The sequence below is a fragment of the Psammomys obesus genome, unplaced genomic scaffold (genome assembly GCF_907164565.1).
Source record: "Psammomys obesus unplaced genomic scaffold, mPsaObe1.curated_primary_1811, whole genome shotgun sequence".
In the NCBI taxonomy this organism is placed as follows: domain Eukaryota; kingdom Metazoa; phylum Chordata; class Mammalia; order Rodentia; family Muridae; genus Psammomys; species Psammomys obesus.
In genome coordinates, this window is record NW_026596131.1 from 13,282,954 (window position 1) to 13,302,366 (window position 19,413).

Consider the following 19,413-nt stretch of genomic DNA (forward strand, 5'->3'; position numbering starts at 1 on the left):
CGTGGGTGACTTGAGAAGGAAGTGCAATAGAGATCTGTTCCCTTTCTTTCAGGGGCACACCCCCAGCAGGCTTCTAAACCCACAGACAGACTGGTTTTATCTACACGTACATCCACATTGGAAGATTTTTCTGTCTGGCCCAGAAACAATCCTACACTGTAGTCAAACCTTTGGCAACCTGAGGTATAGCAACAAAACAAGTTAAGAGTTTCTCCCCATTACAGAGGGTCACAGACAGAGAAGGGTAGAGCAGGACAGTACAAAATTCATCCTGTTACTCAGAATGGCATGCAAGTGAATGCTTATGAATTGTTTGTTTCTGGAATTTTCCATTTGATACTTTGGGCTGCAGCTGGTGATAGGTAATAGTTGTAACTAAGATGCCTCAAGCTCTGCCTGGTATTTAGTAGGCAAAGTGTTGGTGCAGGGCACCCACGTCCTCAAGATGGGCAGAGACCTCTCTACAGGGCAGTAGTGGGGTTCATCAGCCACAGCTGAAGAGATCCGCAAACTCCAAGGAGGACTGCAAAGGTCTTCAAATTCAAAATGAAAATGACTGGACCCCCAATCCCCAGCCAAGAGGGGGACAAGCCAGAGTCATTTTATGGCCAAGTAGCAGAGAGCCAGACTCCTGGCCACATGGTCTAAAAGTGGTGTCAAGAGGAACACAGTGAAGGACACGGGACAGGGCCAACTCAGGAGCATAAGGATGGCAAACAACTCAGCTGGCGTGGGGCAGAGAACACGTAGAACAGGTTGGCATACCAGCTGTGGACTGCGGAGAGGGTATCACAAAGAGCAAAACAGACTGCAAATAAAAGAATGTGGAGCGTATGTGGTACATGTCTATAATCCCAGCAAGGGATACTAGGGAATGTTTGTAAAATGGGAAGGCACCACTCTACCTTCTCTTAAAAAATGAAAAGTTCTTGCAAAAAGAAAAAACAAACAAAAAGCAAACACATCTGGACACAGTCCTTGTGGGGGAGGTGAGTGGGGGTGTGGGTAGCCAGGGGTTCTGGAGCAGCTCACTCAGGGTCTGAATTCTTGCCCCTGTGCTACTTGCTGCTTGTTAGCTTTCCTTCAGAATCAGCCTGTTTGCAAAGCGTAAAATGTTCACCAAGGATGAAGAACAGCTGTTATCATGGTGACAGTGGTACCATGAAGGATGAAACAGGTGTGACAGGATGGGGCCACCTGACAGGCAAGCTCCCCACTGCAGACATAGGAGGACAAAGGAAGCAAGAGCCCGAGTGGAGACCAGGGATGAGAAGTCCACAGTGCAGACACACTTCTGGGATTTGCAAAGGTAAAGTAAAAAAACGAAAAGGCACAGCAAGCCACTCAGAAGAAGAGAGGGCGAACTGAGGCCTCTGTCTGTCACAGAGGAGGCCAGGGGTTCATCTCCAGCTCTGTCACAGTAACCAACACTGAAAACCCAGGCGGCACTAACTGACACCAAGGAGCTTTAGGTCTGAGATTAGAGCGATGGGATTACCATGAATGTTCACATGTCACATGTTTGACACAAACCCAGCGCTTCCAGGGGAAAGGCCTGTGTCCTTGCATCCAGACACAAATGGTTTCTAGCCAGCTTGCAGTTATAATAAAGATATTAAAAATAAAACATAAAAATGTGACATTTGTTGTCATTTATTTTGATCCAGTCTCCTGACAACACTAACCATGTGATCTTTAAGTTACTTCTTCTGTAATATTTAATAACCTGAAGTCAATGCTTTTTCCATTTTGGTTCAAAGAAGAACTAAGAATTGAAGAGGAAGAAAAAAAAATAAAATTAAATAAATAATTGAAGAGGAAGAGAAGAAGAAAGATGAGGAAGAGGAGGAGAAGAATCTAGATATCTTTTTATTTTCCTGGAATTTTGCTCTATGATAAGGGAATTTAATATTTAGAGAGAACTTTCCTCTGCAGAAACTCAGCAACATAGCGCTAAACCTCACCAGTGCAACACCAAACCTCACCAGCGTAACACCAAACCTCACCAGTGCAACACCAAACCTTACCAGCACACCAAACCTTTGGCTCAAGCCTTTGTGACACAGAAAAAAACAAATGCCAGCAATTGCTTCATTTACCTCAAAGAATCTAAATGATTGCTGGGTGCTGGAGGTGTGGAGGTTCCTGTGACCCTGGCTGATGACAGAGATGCTATGAGTAACAGAGCCATGCTGAGGACAAGGGAGAGAAGGATGAGGGGCACTGGGAGACCGGATCTACTGGACCTGGGGGCACCAGCAGGGAAGGCTATCTAACCCTGTGGACCGCCAGGGTTAAACTGCATAAAAGCATTCTCTGGCAGGCCAGATGGCAGAACAACAAACAATTTCCCCCTCCCCCACTGCCACGTGCTACAGCCACACTTCTGTGCCAGGAGGCGGTTAAACCCTTTTCTCTAAAAGAAAGGCCACTGGGCAGGACAGCAGGTTGTCCTCACCACAGTCTGAGACAATGGAGACAGATCAGAGGAGCCCTCCTGTCACAACATCACTCACCCTTGCCAATGCTGGAGCAGCCCATGCTCTAAGGTTAATTTGTAAGGTGTCCTGCCGGAGGCAGAGGACACAGTCCAGCACTGGTCTCCTTACCATCCATCCTTTCCCAGGTTCAGATTTAATGAAGGGGATTAAAGTGGCCAAACAACAAGGAGCCATTGTGCCGAGTTGTGAATGCAGAAGCCACACAAGGGAAGCTTTCATTTATTTATTTAAATGTTGCTTTGCAGATTTTAACTGTAGGCAGAAACCCAGAGCTGAAACATGGTCCAGCCAGCACATACAAAGGAGGACTGTCTTAAAGGGACGGCGCCTTCTTTTCAAGCCAAGGGCCAGAAAATGTGCACAGGATGGCAGGCGCCGGTCTAACGCCCTGCAATCCCCTCTCTGTCCCATGACAGCTGCCAGTGGTGTGCCATGAGGTCCCATTGAAGATGCAGCTCCTGTGGCATCAGGTTCCATTCAGCAGCCACTGCTCAAATGCATGGCGCTTAACCAACCCTAGTGGGTGCTGTGAAATCAGAGGGGTCCAGGCATGCTTTGGAATGGAGATTTCCTTCTTGTTGCTTTTTCAGGTCATCTTGCTCCTCTCAGACTCCTCTGCCTGGCTTGAAAACACACAACCTGTCTTGTCTTTCCCACCTCCTTCATAATTATTAACCAATATCCAAAGAGCCCCGGCCTCTCAGTGGATAAAAAGGGTCTACATTTAATACAGTAGAAACAGGGAGACATTTGAGAGTAACCAAGAACTGAGCCTTCTTGGAGCATCTACATTCTCCTTGCCATGAGGCAGATAAATATAAAGCATAGCTACCATGGCAATACCCCCAGCCCAGGCTTAAGGGTTCCCCATATTTCCAAACAGCCTTCCTTTAAGCCACCCTTTCCTATCCTGGACCTGGACAGTTTCCTGAACACTGAGCGTGCATATGGGTATTTCCTTTCTCTCCTCCCCATCCTTTCCCCACCTCTTGCTCACCTCCAACAAACCTAAGCACAGCCCAGAACTGCAGAGGTCCTCAAGTTTCCCTATACCCCCACAGAGCCAGCACCCACTCTGAGAGAACAGTGATATTCCAAGTTCCAAGAACACAGATACAGGAAGCTGCTGTTGGAACTTCCGTTGAGGCCCACAGGACCACAGTGTGAAGAGCCCTGAAGCCAGCACCTCCACATTACCAGGCACCAACTGTCTGCCCTCCAACAGACCTGACCAGTATGACCTAAGCAACAAGGCCAGGGTCTGTCCCCTCCAGAGGCTTATGTCACTTTGTCTCCCAGTGACTTACACTTTGAAAACTTTCAAAGTACTGGAAAGAACCTAGATGCTGCAGCCACAGCAGTACTCAGCAGCTGCTTATCTCTGTAAGAGGGAACTACCCACCCATCAATGTACCCATCAGGCTCAGGAAACAGGATAGCTGGTTCAGTGGGCACCCTGTCCTGAGCCAGGTCCCTTCACCTGCAGGTCCAGCTCACTCTCCTCCTCTCTTGCCTACATACTACAGATGCTCATTCAACCTCCAGCTACTGCTGCCTTGCAGCTGAGTGGCAGACTCTCCTTGACTGGAAGAGCAGCAGCCCAGAGGAGACCTGAATGAAGGCCATGGACAAGTTTAGGAGTGCATGTTAATGAGGGCCATGTCTACAGGCCACTGCATCCCTGGGGGACTAAGCAGGGCTGCTGGGTTACCTGTGGTCCATACTCACCAGCTGTGTGACCCTCAGCAAGCTTCTCATCAGTGTGTTCCCCTCAGCAAAGAATAAGCTGACAGGATGCTTCCTGAAGCAATGCTCTGAGGTGGAGCATGGCTCTTACACCAGAGTGGGAGAGTGAGAGCCCTAAGCCCTGTGCCTTGTGCTAAGTCAGAAACTGCAGGGAAGCAGAGCAGGGCAGGAGGGGCTGGCACAGAAGCAAGCAACTGCAGATTCAAAGACAGGACCAAGTTCCTACTGATCACTGCCATACTGGCCTGGAGAGTCTGTTTTCCCACACTTAGAACTCTTCATTCACAAGTGATGGGATTGAGTCATTCAGAAGGACTAAGAATGTAACTTACCTTCCAAGCATCTTTCAGATAACAGCAAAAGATGAAAAACACAAAGCCTGATGCTACAGGCTACACAGCAAGCCAGAAGTTGTTTCCAGTCCTCAGGAGAGTCATCAGGGTCCAAGAATGAGAAAGGTGAACCCAGGAAAGGGGTATGATCATAGTCAGAGACCTAGTAACCCACTTGGTGCCAGCAGCATATTACGCTCCCATCACCTTTACAGAACCTTTCAATGTTGGAGAACCAATGCCATTTCTTTCCTATTGGGTCAAAACCTTTGCAGTCCTTCCTAAAATTTAATGTACCATCAGGAGTTTAAAAGGAAGGAAATTCTGATGACACTACAGTCTGGATGAACCCTGAAGATAGTGGGACAGCCAGTCACAAGAAGGACATTGTGGGATTTCCCTTACTCAAGGGTCCTTGGGTCACACTCATAGAGAGAGAAAGTAGTGGGGGTTTTGGGAAGTGAAGGTCAGTTGAGAAGATTAATAGGGACGGAGTAGCAATTGTTTAGGGTTGAATGGTTCTGGGGATATGTACATCACATTTAAATATGCTCAGCACCATTGACTACTTCAAATGGTTAAGATGGTAATGTTTATGTTATATGAATTTTGCAATCATTAAAAATAAACAGAAAATTTTGTTTGTTTTTTTCAAGACAGAGTTTTTTTTCTGTGTAGCCTTGGCTGTCCTGGACTCTCTTTGTAGACCAGGCTGGCCTTGAACTCACAAGTGCTGAGATTACAGGCATGCACCACTGCACCCAGCATAAACAGAACATTTAATGGCAATATTTCATCTTGTTTATTCTACTTCAGATCCTTTTAACTATGATTTGGCCCTTAAAAGACTACTCTGTCTCACTACCTTCCTGCAGTATAAGAGTTTTAAAGGAAATTCACATACTTACAGGACCAAAGCCTGTTAAATTCTCATGCAGCAAGCACAAATGACCCTCGACACAGATGCTGTGGGCAAACGGCCAATGTGGACATTTATACGCTCTAGTTTACATTCTTTCCAGACAAACCCACCAGGCCTCTGCCTAGAAGTAAGTCCTTTAAAGACTGCGTTTGGAGGGAAGACTGGTGCTGTTCTTAAGGCTTAGGGACAGCTCCTCTGATGAAAACCTTAACAACAGCCTCTGCCTCAGCCTTGCCTGGTGAATTCAGAAGACACTGCTCAGGGATGGAAGGGAGGAAAGGAAGGAAGGAGGAAAGGAAGGGAAGGAGGGAGGGAGGAAGGGAGGAGAAGAAGGGAAGGAGGAAGGGAGACAGGCTCAGGACCAGCCAGGACTTCACTGTCTTGTGACCTTGGGCAAAACATGACCTCTCCTCTCCCCAGTTTCCTCATGAGTAGACATGGAATAGGAATGTGTACTATGATTTAGAGAAAAGAATCAACACAATTAATCCAATAAATCCTAGAGACTGCATTGCATGCTATGACTTAAGCAGCTCACTAAAAGGAAATGAGGTCAAATTTCAAGGTAGTAACAGGAACTAAGTCATCAAATTTTATCCTAAGAATGCAGCTTTATTAAAACAAACATGTAGCTGAGAGACTCTTACCCCTTCTTAACACCTGGCAGGGGCAGTGACACAGCCAGGATGCATAGCAGCTTCCTGCATTCTCTATGCAGGACAAAGCTGGGATCCCCTCCATGAGGAAGAGCTTCTGTAACCCTTCTGAGACAGCCCTGGGTCCTTAGCTCTTGGGGCAGCTAGAGAGTTCCCTATTCCACCAGAAACCCAGATCATTCGGCTCACCCTCCTCTGGGGGTCAGAAGACACTGTGTCTTTTGGGTGAAGCACTGCCATTCTGGTGCCTGCCAGCTGCAGTCACCATCACACTGCACAGCTGGGCCACCACACCCCCTGTTCATCCCAAACAGAAGAAGAGTGGGGGTTCTCAGAAGTCACTTCTCTGTCATTTTACCTCTTCCTTAAATATTATTTACACACAAGTCCTTTACACACCTTGAATTTTTCTGCATACTTAAGCTTTTTCTCTGTCTAGCAGCTGGTAAGGATCTAGGGTCTAACCTTGCTCTTCTCTGTGTGTACTGCTGGAACCCCGGCTGCCCCTGACTAGGAAGGTCCAAAAGTCCAGAGTCAGCAGAAGCCCCAAGTGGTCGGCAGATCTAGAGGGGAGAGCCCGGCTGTGAATCTGCCCTGTGGCTCTCTGCTACCCTTTTTTTTTTTTTTTTTTAACCTAATCAAACCCAGAGTTGGGAATTGGTTATTGGCTTGCTCTTAAGTCTCAAGACAAGAAGACACAACAACAAATCACTGGATACTTATCCGGAAGCACCGTGGAAAATCCCTGAGAGGAGCGAGCAGAGGATGGAAACCCAAGGACAGACATGCAGAGTCAGCGGAGCACGTCAGCTCCTTCTGCCTGCTGCTGGGTATGGGGTACAGGGTGGGAGAGGCTGCATCTAGGCAGAACAAGGGGGAGCTGCAAACCCACTCCATGCGCCATCCACCTGGCTCTTACCAGTGGCGTGTCCCTTCTCCTGTGGCCCAGTGTCCTGTCAAGCCCTGAGCAGCGCCATCAAAGCCTCAGCTGGTCCGCAGTTCTCCATGTCAGAGGCCATGGTGGATCTGTACAGCAATCCCACAGGCCCAGGCTCCCCGGAGCTCTCCCAGCTCTGGGTGCAGGGAGAGCTGGAGCAAGGACAGCATTTGTGTGCCAGCACACAAGGGCAGGGGAGGAGGCGTCCAGAGGAGACAAAAGCCGAATGGCCAAACAGCGGGCGGGAGTGAGCAGAGCCTGGCGGGGAAGGCTGGCGCAGCCCCGGGGATGGGGAAGGGTGCACGGAGCTGCAGCAGCAGCTGACACTCGGTGTGCGGCTCCTCTCCTAGCAGGCTCATTTCCATGAATGTAATCACACCGCCCCTCCTACTACCCTCTTCCTGGCCTCCTGGGGGAGGGGAGGCACTGCTAGCATTTGCTCATAAGGCTGCATTTGCTTTCTTGTTCCCCCTTAGAAGCAAAGCTTGATGGTTGTTCTCTCCAGGAAGAGGGTAAACCGTACTTGCAATGCCTTCTCAAACAAGAGACTGGGTCTGGGGCTTAAACATCTGTCACCTACATGGCATAACCTTAGTCCTTGCACTAGTTCTAGATCAGCGCAGCCTGCTCTCCCTGATATGCCATTTGGGAGGGTTTTAGGAGGCAGCATCCTACAAGACCCACCCCTGGAGGATCTCCTCCTTCCACGTGGGATATCAAAGCCATTTTATCTTCTCTTGTGCACGTATGCTGGCACCCGTGTGCTCTTTACCAGACGTGAACCATGTGTGCCAAGTGCCCTGAGTAGCAGGGCCAGGTAGACTACTTCTGGGGATGACTATATAAGATGGAAGATGACAAGAAACACCGCTACATCCTAGACGCAAGCAGTGTCTCTGATTCTTCAAGGACAGCAAGGGTCACAAGGCTGGAGACCTATTACGCAAGCCAACTGGGATCCCAGGGCCCAGGATAAAAATTCCACAGATCCAGGCCTAATGTCAAGGGGCTACAAAGGGACTGCTGACACGCCCAGGAACACTGCTTGAGACTATGAAGGGAAGAGGTGGCCTTTAAACAAGCCCCAGATCAGCAAGGAGAGAAAACAGAAAGTACACCCTGCACTAGGCCAGCACACTTGATTCTGAGCCCTGTGGCTGTTCAGAGCACATCACTCAGTGCTTATCCTTATGTGCTTCTGGAGTGCTGAGGCACCAAGGAGATAAAAGCTGAGAAGCCAAGAGGGACAAGAATAAGTACCCATGACCTCTTCTAGCTAGACGCCACAGCAAGCCTCTCTCAGCCAGATGTGACTACCAAAATGTCTCTAGAAATTGCTAAGAGTCCCCGGGACAGCCCTGGTTAATAACTGTGACTCCAGATATGTAACAAAGGGGATCCCCATCCCAGGACTCTCTTCCTGCTAGTCTCTTGCACTAGAGAATGACCATCTGAGGTCACCCTTCTCGCCACAGTTGTCCCCTGTCCAGGGCTCACCCAGCTGGAGAATGTGGACAGAGAGTGCTGACAGGCACCCTCATCATTGCAGCAGTGTCTTCAGACTGGACCCCACTTCAGTGTGCTCCTTTCCAGCCCTTGCCTTCTGAAAACAGCCTTAACAACACGACCAGCTAGTGCCAAAATGATGGTACTTCTTTAAAAGAATCCTAAAAGCACTTGGAACATTTCTGCCTTAAGCCTTCAGGTTTTCAACAAAATGTGAGCAGAGAATCTTGCTGGCTGCATCTATTGGACTCCTGTCTCCCCTGCCTCTCATGTCTGGAGATTCTACCCTCTCTGCTCTGCCAGATCTGAGGAGTCCAGTCTTCCTTGTTTCTTCTTGTTTGGAGGCTCATCCCAACACTGTGCACGCCCATTTCTTCCAGGGAGACTCCCTGATTACCTGGGCACCTCCTTGCTTAGTCCATGTGCATTAGCATTAGCCCAATAGCATCTCGACTCAGCATCTGCAGATTTGTTTGCATCGCACAAGCCATGACTCCCTCGCATGCTCACCTCCAGGTGATACCTTACACTGAACATATCTGCAGCTCTTCTCACAGTTCCAAGGGCTACATCCCTCTTGTTGAGTTGACAGGTTCTTAGGTGTACACACACCTAAGTAAATCCTGACCTATCCTTTCCACATATGCTCAGCTGTAACATGCAAAGCTCACATGGCTCTTCCTCATGTGGCCACTTCCAATACAAATACTTAGTGGACCTTCTGCTGGCTTTAGTCACAGCACATGAGCTGGAAACCCATGCTAAATGAAGTTGGTCGCAAAAGCTTGTATGAGCACAACCCTTAGGTACAAACAGTAAGGTACAGGGAGCCAGCAGACCAGAAGTAGATGGAAAAGCTGCAAACCAAGCCACTCCCATATCAAAAGAAAACAAGATGCTAAAATAAGTCAATGTACAACCAAGTTTATGAAAGCATAGTCAACAACAACAAAACAAAGGAAAAACCTGCTCACAGAGCAGGGATCCCAAAGGAAAAAATGAAAGGTTTTAGACTAATAATCCAACACATCAATCAGGGACCTATTGTGACCATGGAAGACACAAAGCTGGCAAGATGGGGCTCCACCCTCAAACAGATCTCACTTCACTATTTCTCTTACAAGAAGATGCTATAGGCTGGATGACAGAGAAGGGTGGCATATAGGGTCAGTCTAAAGTGACCCTATAAAAGAGCCAAAACTGCTGTTGAGCTGTAGAGTTCACCAGGAAGGAAAGAGGGCCCAGGCTGGGAGGGGAGAACAGAGGCAGAAGGGTGGCCCGAGTGGGAAAAGTCTGGAAGGCAAGCTGGAATTGCGCTGGTGTCTTTGACTCTAACTTAGACAGTTGGTTCCACTGTTGCTGAGCTGAGCTGAGCTGAGCTGAGCTGAGCTGAGCTGAGCTGAGATAAAGAGAGAAACACTCCGGAAGAGTGAAAGCAGCAAGGAGGCGCCTGGGAAGCAAAGGGCCTGGAGACTTTCCAGTTTGAGGAGGTAAGAACAGGGACAGATGGCTGAAACTCCAAATGCAGTGAAGAGAAGGTGCTTCCTCACCTGCTGCTGCTGGTGGCTTCAGCCGCCATCCTTACCTGATCCTAACCCTCCAAATACACCGCTAGCCTGTCCCTCTCTCCTGCCTCACTGCAGGCTCTCTCTACACACAAGGCCCTAGGAACACAATGGACACAGAGTCTCTGCCCAGCCGTGACCCTCAACCTCTTGATCTTGGGGGTTCTGAATTTCTTTATACTTAAAAATGCGTTGGGACTCTTCAGTAAGAATAGAAACAATAGAGATGCTTTTTCAAAGAAGCCACCGACTGCTATCTACTCTTGTTCAACGAGGGTCTGAAAGTTGAGAGGGGCCATATCCACCCTTACCTCACAGGCCTTCATTAGGTTTCTATAGCTGTGATAAACACCAGGACCAAAAGTAACTTGGGGAGAAAGGGGTTTATTTCAGCTTCTAGTCCACCATGAAGAGAAGCCAGGCAGGAACCTAGGGCAAGAACTGATGCAAAGGCCATGGTGGAAATGCTGCTTACTGGCTTGTCCCTGGGGGTGCTGAGTTTACTTTCTTATATACGCTAGGACCACATGTGCACAGGTGGTACCATCTACCATGGCCCTCCCACATCAATCATTAATCAAGAACATGTCCCATGGACTTGCCCGCCAGCCTATCTGATAGAACCATTTTCTCAGTTGAGGGTCCTTCTTCCTAGATGACTTAGCTTGTGCCAAGTTGAAAAGACCCAGCTGGCACATCACAGTAGAGTGATCCCACTCTTTAGAGTTGTCCTTGGTCCCAGTGGCAACAACTGAAGACACTATGTGGAGCCCCAGTTTCCTGAGCTCAGAGCAAGTCCAAAGGCTGACCCCATTGCAGTCACTGATGTTTAGCAGTAGGCCAAGACTGGGGAGTAACCACGGAGGCCCAGGCATGTAGCCTCTGCTTCAGGTGCCAGAGCAGTGTGGGGTAGGGAGTGGGGGGTCGGGGGTAGCAGGTTTCATCTCTTCCCTTCCCAGCAAGCATCTCAGCGGCTGCTCTTAGATGGGCCCTACCTCCTGCCCTGTGCAGAGGTGGCAGCTGGACAGGATAGAGACTGCATGTAGCAAGGGAGGCCCAAGAGAGCTGGGGTGGGAGGAGGGACAGGAAGAGAAGCAAGGCCTTGTGTCTCCAAGGGATATAAGTGGCAGATTCAAGAGGAAGCACAAGAAACTGAACACAAAAGGATGCTCAGGCTCACTTATCCTAGAAATGCTAACAAAAGCACAACTACCTGCCTCTCTGCGCTCCCAGCCATGTGGACAGGTGGGGTAGCTTTCTGTAGCACCTCAAACACACAGATCTTTCCATCTAGAAATCTGAGTCTGCTTCCTGAACTAAACTTGGATTCTTAATTTGTGTGTGAGAATTTTCCTAATGGCTACAGCATCAAGACTGTAAAAACTGAAAAATATTCAGTACTGTATATGGTGGCTAGAGAGTGAGGGACTCTGTAAATGTAGCAATGACCCATGGTGGCCCCAGGCAGCACTGTCAAGAGTCCTTATGTGTGATGTGTGCTTGGTGGACATCTGTGAGTGCCACCATCAGCAGCCAGCACGTAAAGGTGGCTCATGGAGAAGAGTAAGCTCTGATTCCTCCTTTGCTACTGTTCTGTAAGTTGGTACACAGGAAATGCAATCTTTGCTGCTGAGGCTTTTCCTCAGAGATGATGCAGAAATGCCACCAGCAACTTTGCCCAGACAGAGCCTAAGCCCTTCCTCAGTGTTAGACACATTCTTGAGCACTGGTCCACTATCAGGGAACTCCCATTTGGCGACACTGCTGTGGTGGCACTGATGGCCTTGCATGTGGACTCACTGCTCAGATTCCTGACAAAGAGGAAGACAGGGAAGAGGCCAAGAACCAAGAAGGGTGAGAGCAGCCATAGACTCTAGAAAGAAGAGCAGATCTCTCTTGAGGTCTGATTCCATATAAACTATGAAGAAACCAGGCCTAGGGGAAACATGACTTCCTTATCTTCTCAAGAAATGAAGGGACGTGCTGGGTGGGCCCTTCCACAACAGCCCATCTGCAGGGCAGCAGGACTCAATTTCCTGCCCCCACGGTCCCTGCCACACGAAGGCAGGAGAAACAAAAAGACAGCTGATAACCTCCACAGACAGAAGAGGCTCACAACAGCAGGGGCAGATCAGCTTATTCCTGGCTGTTAGGGGCTCAGTGATCAGAGGTCTGCTCTCCTGGGAGCCAAGGCCATCGCTGTTACTTCAGAGCTGACCAGGGGCTGGCTGGATAACTGCAAAGGCACTTCCCAGCTCTGGATATCTGACTACACAGCTGCTGGTGACACCTGGCTCTGAGCTGCAGCCACAAGACTCCTGCAGGCTGAAGACCCCGGAAGGCTGGGCAAGGGAAGTAGTGTTCACTAGAGTCTGTCCTAAGAGGAAAGCACAACTGAGCAGGAGACAGATGGGAGAGCAGACAGCAGAACAGAACACTGCTCAGTGAAGTTGCTTTTGGAAGGTTGTCAAGGTCCAAAGGGAAAATGAGAGGTGGAAACTCCCAGATATTTCCAGAAGGTCTAACTCTCCATCTTTGATGTAGCCAACAGCATACTATTTGAAATCTCCCACCTCCATTTCAGCATGTTTTTGTGGGAGGACTGGCTGGACACTGGAGGGTCCAGCCTCTGAGCTACCCTGCTCACTCCCTCTGCAGTTCCCGGCTTTGTCCTTGCTGATCACTCTGCAAGCCTACAGGGCTCTGGATACTCCAGACTCAAGCCTGCTTTTCTTCCCTTCAATAATGGACTCTTAGAATCTAATTCCACTTTCTGCCTCCCAAGCTTCATTTCTAACTGGTCTATGGGTCCTGGGTATCTGCAGCTAGCCTAGCTTTCATTTTTTACATGAGGAAATGTGGGGTGGCAGAAGGCCTCAGGCAGTGGAGAAGGCTGACTGTCATCAACAGGGTCTATGGCCTCGCTTCTGTCCTGCTCCTTCACTGAGAAGAAAGGTGCAAGGCTGCTGTGTGCGTTCGAGGCTGCTATGCTCAACAGGGAGGCCGGTAAAGCTCAAACCAGAGCAGAGCCCTTCAACACTGTCATGGCAGATGGTGACAAGGGCTTCTTGCTTTGATGTGCTTTGCACAATGTCAAACATGCTCCTGCTTGAAAATCGAGTGGGAGCACGCATCGCTCTGAGAAGCATCTGAGGTCTTCATCCACAGCACCAGCACCTTAGGGCTCCCTTCTAACACCAGCAAGCAGCTTTTCCAAAGCCAGGACACAGGTCACAGGAACGCAGCAAGCAAGCAAGCAGGCAGGGCAGATGCCAAGTTAAGATCAAGGTGAACAGTTTAGCCTAGTGTTCTGCTGGAGAGGAGCTCACGAACTCTACTTGGTGTGCTTTCCTGTAAATAGCACTGCTTTGTGCCCTTGTGGTACTTACAGCTTCAGATGTTTTGGGACTTTTTTTTTTAACTTGACAATCAAGCTTAGGTCTGAACTGCTCCCTGATGGTGAACTGCTCTTGAAAGTTCTTGAATGAGTTCCAACACCTACATCCCAGTTCACACTCCTGACCCCTGACTGGTCTTTAACAATTTATTCTCCGATTGAAACCTACAGACTCATTCAGCTAGCATTTGCTGAGCATCTGCCATGGGCGCATCCTGTGCTTGGAGCTGGGACTTAAATAGCTCCAGACCCAGCCTTGCCAGTAGGGAGAGGCAGGCAAGCCTGTGGCAGCAACAACCTGGCACAACATCTGTGCATGCCCAGGACATGCTGAGATGCTGCATAGGGGCCAGCTAGATCTAGGACTTAATGACAATCCCCAAATGGAGAAGCTGAGAGAATGGTGAACCCCAAGTAAGGTAAGAAGCATTAAGGATAGTGGGCACTCTATAGGTCAGGGCCTGGGGCAGGATAGACCAGAGAGCCCCAGGAAGAATCCTTAGTGCGTGCTATGGAGGGAAACGGGCTCACATTAAGGAGTCTGGATTCCATCCTGAAGAGAAGGCTCGGAAGCAAATCAAGGGGACTCCACATACACAGATAAGTTCAAATAGCCAATCTACTTAGGGCAGTTAAGAAAACAGTGCCCAGTTAATTATACTGGTAACTCTCACACAGGCAAATAAATACACAATGCTGGAGGACAACCCATTACTAGTATACATAAGAAAGGAGGTAAAGGGCTGGAGGGATGGCCCAGTGGTTTAGAGCACTTGATGTTCTTCCAGAGGACCCAGGTTTGACCCTCAGCTCACAACCATTTATAACCCCATCTCCAGGGGATCCAATACCCTCTTCTGTTAACCCAGGACACTAGACATACATGCAGGCACATAAATAGATAATGGCGTAGAAAAAGGAGATGAAAGCTGCAAGTCTGAAGTGTGCACCGGAAGGACCTGCCTTCTGAATGCCTGTCTGTCCAAAGCCCTCATCACTGAGCAGACATGCACTTGGGGCAGTGAATCTTGGGGAGGTGGCTTTGTGAGAAGCACCCACTCCCTTCCGTGGGGATCTTTGGGACTTGCCACAGGAAACTCCACTTGTTCCTTTTCCTTTTACACCCACCTAAATGCCGTCCTGCTTCTGTGACTACATCTTGAGAATGTATTTTAGCAATGGTTAAAAGGGCAATGCTCCTTCCCTTTTGTCGCAAGTAGGAAACACTAGGGAGGGGTTGGAAAACAGAGGCACTGGCTCTTTAGTGTTCATTCAAAGCAGAGCTGATTTGATCCCTGCCCCAGGCCCACAACCCCAGCCCTGGATTTAGGCATGCACCCACACCGAGGGCATCTGATGCTACACATTACATCCATGACTCGTCCGACTTAAAGTGAGCCTGAGTGTAAAGTGTAAAGCTGGGAGAAGGACTAGCAGCCAGAAACCACGAAGATGTGGCATAGCAGCTAGTGCTGGCCTGGCCTGGCCAGTCAGTTGCACTCTGATTATTCTAGTATTTTATTCTGTGTCCTCTTCTGCTCTCAAAGCTCAATACCTCAGCTAATGTGCACTCACCTTTCAAAAACAAAAGCTCCCAGCAGGCAGCTCACCCCAGCCAGGCCACAGCCCTCATTACTGTCCCCCTCTTTGACAGCAAAGGTACTACAATAAAGATGCCATATCCTTCTCACCCAGGAGTTATACCCGCAATAGAATTATCCAAGCAGCCCTATGGAAGGTGCCAGGGAGAGCTAGAGGTGGGCCTTCAAGTGTATGCTCACAAGCCAGGAGACAGAAGTCAGAGACAACCAGGGTTCCTGGAAGCACTCTGGAAGCTTGGCCTCATCGCCATGTCAGGGTTACTCTGGTACCCAACCTAGCTGCAGCTGGACACACTCGCCCTTTTTGGCCTCAGGGCTGAAGCACTGCAGTTGAGCCAAGCCAGGCACAGCAAAGGGACTGCCCAGAGTCTGGGCTCCTGAGTCACAGCTCCACCATTCACAGCGTGGGCTGGGGGCGATGAGGGAAGTACAACAGACACCATGAGACTTCAGTCTTCACCAGTGAAGAAAGAGGAAGCCTCTCCTTGCTACACTTCATTTAGGAAAAGCAAAAACTGTTGATGCTGAGTCTTGACAGCATAACCGCAGAACTGGGACCCAGCTGCTCCTCAGGTGCAGTAAATGGTCAGCAAGCTGAAGGCGGCATGCTGCCAGGAATTGTACTGTGGTGCACAGAGCTCAGGGTAAAGCCAGGGCTGGAAGAACGCCTGGGTGACTCCTGTTACCTCACCTAGAACCTCATATCTATTCACATACACACACCACACACACACACAGCACGCACACACGCACGCACATGCACACATACCCCCAGAGTCTTGCTCAGCACATTGCAGCTCTTCAGAAATAAACAGGATAAAAACCACACTCTAACTGTGCCCAAGTCCAAAGAGACCTTCAGACCAAAGAGACCACCCCACCACCTCAGGCCTCCAAGTCTGCGGCTGGGACTCACCATCCTCCCCTTCTCCTTCTTTGAGAACCATTGTTTGGCTTCTCAGAACAGGACAGGCTTGCTGGGCTTGGGGACGAAGGAGAGCTGCCGCCACCTCATGCAGCAAAGTGTCCTGAGCAAAGTTGCCTGGGCTGTGCTTGGGTGTAGCTGGGAACACCTACCAGGGAGCTGTCCAGCCACTAAGACAGCTCACAGCTGCTTCCGGACTACAAGAGGAATGGCTAGTGGCACAGGGACCAATTAGCCTGCAGCCTCTGCAAGCGTCACAGCAGCCCCTGCCACCACCCAGTTCCTGAAGAGGCACAAGCACCTTCCAGCTTGTTAAACGGCACTGAGTCATCACCCAGCTCAGCAGCGGGCCCACCCTGTCCTCCCCCACCCGTGCAAGGATGCAGCAGCTGCTACTTTCTGCCTCACCTCCTCAGTCTTCCCAGGGACAGAAGCACCTAAAACCGGGTCATCTCCCAGTGAGAAAGCAGCACATTAACATCCACAGGACAAGACGAGGATGGCAATCACCACAGCACGCTATTAAGTTCCAGCTAAAAGCAGAAGGCCTGGAGATGGGAAAACTGACAGGTGCACTCCCAGTCACACTGAGGTCGATTTCAACCCCTTTCTGATCTCTGTAGTTTTAGCGTGTTTACAAGGTTCCTATAACTCCATACACACAATGTTTAGCTCCTAAATTAGGGTGAATAATGCATTTCCTTGTTCTTAAATTATATCTTGCGTGTGTGTGTTGGGAAACTTCCAACTCTTCTCATCATAAAATGTGGGACTGGCAAGAAGGCCCAGTGGATAAAGAGCTTGACACACAGCCTGATAATCCCCCAGAATGCATGTAAAGGCTGAAGGAGACAACCAACTTCCACAAGTTGTCTTTTGACCTCCACATTCCAGTGATGGCACGGATAAACCCCCAACGCCAGCAATCAGTCAATCAATGTAAATAACAGTAATAATAATAATCAGAAAGGCACATGTGGTGGTGCCTTTAATCCCAGAACTCAGAAAGCAGAGGCAGGCGGATCTCTGTGAGTCTGGGGCCAGCCTGGGCTACGGAGGGAGTTCCAGGACAGCCAGGGCTACAGAGAAACCCTGTCTGGAAAACCAAAGTAAGTAAGTAAAGAAATAAATAAGCAGGTCAGCCAGATGGCCCCATAGTAAAGAGCTTGGCACACAGGCTGTTCAGTTTCCTCCGCAGTATCCATTGCAGTGCCTGCGCTAATTTACCTCGGCGCCTGCTGCTTTTTGCTGGCATCACCTTTGATGGTCATCATTCTTGATGATCGAGTGATAGTGAGCGTTTTAAATATTTTTGTCATTGTGGTTGCTGGGCTTTGAGATTTTTTGTTTGTTTGCTTGTTTGGAGACCGAGGTGTGCCTTGTAGCCCAGACTGGACTTGGGCTCTCAATCCCCCTGCCTAAGACTGTGGAGTTCTAGAATTACATACAGGCCTATGTTACCATGCCCAGGGTATCTGCGGCTGTTTGTATTGCTTTTTTAAAGAAAGGTCTATTTCAATCTTCTGCTCTTTGTTTTTCTGTCTTTATGTCTCTTTGTTTCAGGCAGCCTCATGTAGTCTGAGTTTGCTGTCCTCAAACTCAAAGATAGCTGACCTCAACTTTTCATCTTCCTGCTCCTCCTCCCAAGTGCTAGACGCAGGCATGTGCCACCATGCCCAGACACTGACTTGTCTTTAATTAGGTTTCTCCTTCTATGTGGTTCCCTATATATTCTGGATATTAAATTCTACGCAGTACACATATTTTTCTCAAAAGCTTTTTTGTTTGATAAAGCTCTACTGGTCTATTTTTGCTTTTGTTTGGGGATCTTATCCATAGTGTCACTATCTTAACAGTGCTGCCCTGCTTTTTCAGTGGTTTTGTAGTTTCTAATCTGGTTCAAGTCTTCGATCACCTGGAGTTGACTGTTTTCGGTGGTGAGACAGCATCAGGTTTCATTCTTCTACCTGTGGATGCCCAGTTTTGTTGGGTGCCTTTGCTGAAAGTTAGACAGCTGAAAATATGTGACTTCTGGATTCTCATTTCTGTTTCACCATCTGTGTGACAATATTGTGCTGTTTGGCTTACTGTTGCTTTGCAGTGTGTGTTGAAATCAGGTGTTAGGATGCCTCCCTCTAGCTGTGTTCATTTCATTCAGGGTTGCAATGGCCATTAGGGACTTTTTTGACTTTTTTTTACTACTGCCCCTTCCTAGTTACTGGTGCTTCACATCAAGATGTTCTTTCCTGCATGTTCTTGATGATGTTCATGACACACACTTACAGATGAAAGTAGGAAACAGTAGCAGGCAGTCTGCCCCTCTCCCAGTGATAACCACTGATGGCACTGTAAGGTTTGGCCTGCCTTCTTGTACACGCAATATACATTATTTATACTGTCCCTCATACCACACACATATATGTGCACACACCACAAGGTTAATAACTGTATTTCATGTTGTTTACAAACACCTCATTTTTAGTTTGTGAGTGTACATGCATGTGTGTTCATAGGCGTATACATCAAGTGTGGCACGTATTGATTTTCACTTCTTTTCTTTTCTTTTTTTTTTTTTCTTTTCTTTTTTTTTTTTGGACAGGGCCTCTCTACATAGTCCCAGCTGTCTTAGAATTCACTATGTAGACCAGGCTGGCCTCAAACTCACAGAGTCCTGCCTGCCCCTGTCTCCTGAGTGCTGGGGCTAAAGGTGTGCACCACCATGCCCAGCTCTTCACCTTATTGTTGGGACTGGGTCTCTCACTGAACCATTGGAGTGCACTGATTCAGCCAGACTGGCTGGTCAGAGAGCCCCTGGGATCCTCCTGTCTGCAGCTCTGCCTGCAATGGAATTACACACTTGACTTTACAGGGGAGCTGGGATGGAATGAAGAGTCTCGTGTTTACATGACACTTTACCAATTGGGCTATCCCTGTAGCTCTATTTTTTTCCAGGACTGTGTCTTCTTTAAGCAAGGCCTGATCTCAGTGCCCTATGCACATGCTCTGGGTGTAGCTCTCGTTCTCCCAGTAAGACTTGCTTACATGTAGAGTTCCTTGATTCAGAAAATCCTTCCCTGTGTTCCTGGGGTAGGCGGTGAGGCTCCTAGGCCAGCTATCTGTAATAACAAGTTAAAACGGAACAGCCACAAAATACCACTATGACATCACTGGGTGGTGTCCCAGTTTCATTTCTGTTAATGTGACAAATACCCTGATTAAAAGCAACTCTGGGGAGAAAGGCTGTATTTGGCTTAAAAGTCTAGGATCCAGGCCCTCAATTCAGGGAAGCCAAGGCAGGAACTCAAGCAGCTAGTCACATCCCATC

General features: G+C 48.7%; 1 protein-coding gene across 2 annotated transcripts in view; it reads right to left on the reverse strand.

Annotated features, from left to right (window-relative positions):
- Window positions 1-19,413, reverse strand: part of Cyth1 (cytohesin 1) — a 78,914-nt gene that overhangs the window by 29,157 nt on the left and 30,344 nt on the right. The window contains exon 1 of one of the 2 annotated variants that reach the window (XM_055592168.1): window positions 16,080-16,160. The exons of the other annotated variant lie outside the window; for it this stretch is intronic. Within the exon in view, the coding sequence (XP_055448143.1) occupies window positions 16,080-16,110 (31 nt within the window). The 5' untranslated portion in view covers window positions 16,111-16,160. Of the gene's footprint in view, window positions 1-16,079; window positions 16,161-19,413 lie in introns of those variants that run through there. 2 annotated transcript variants of the gene reach the window in all.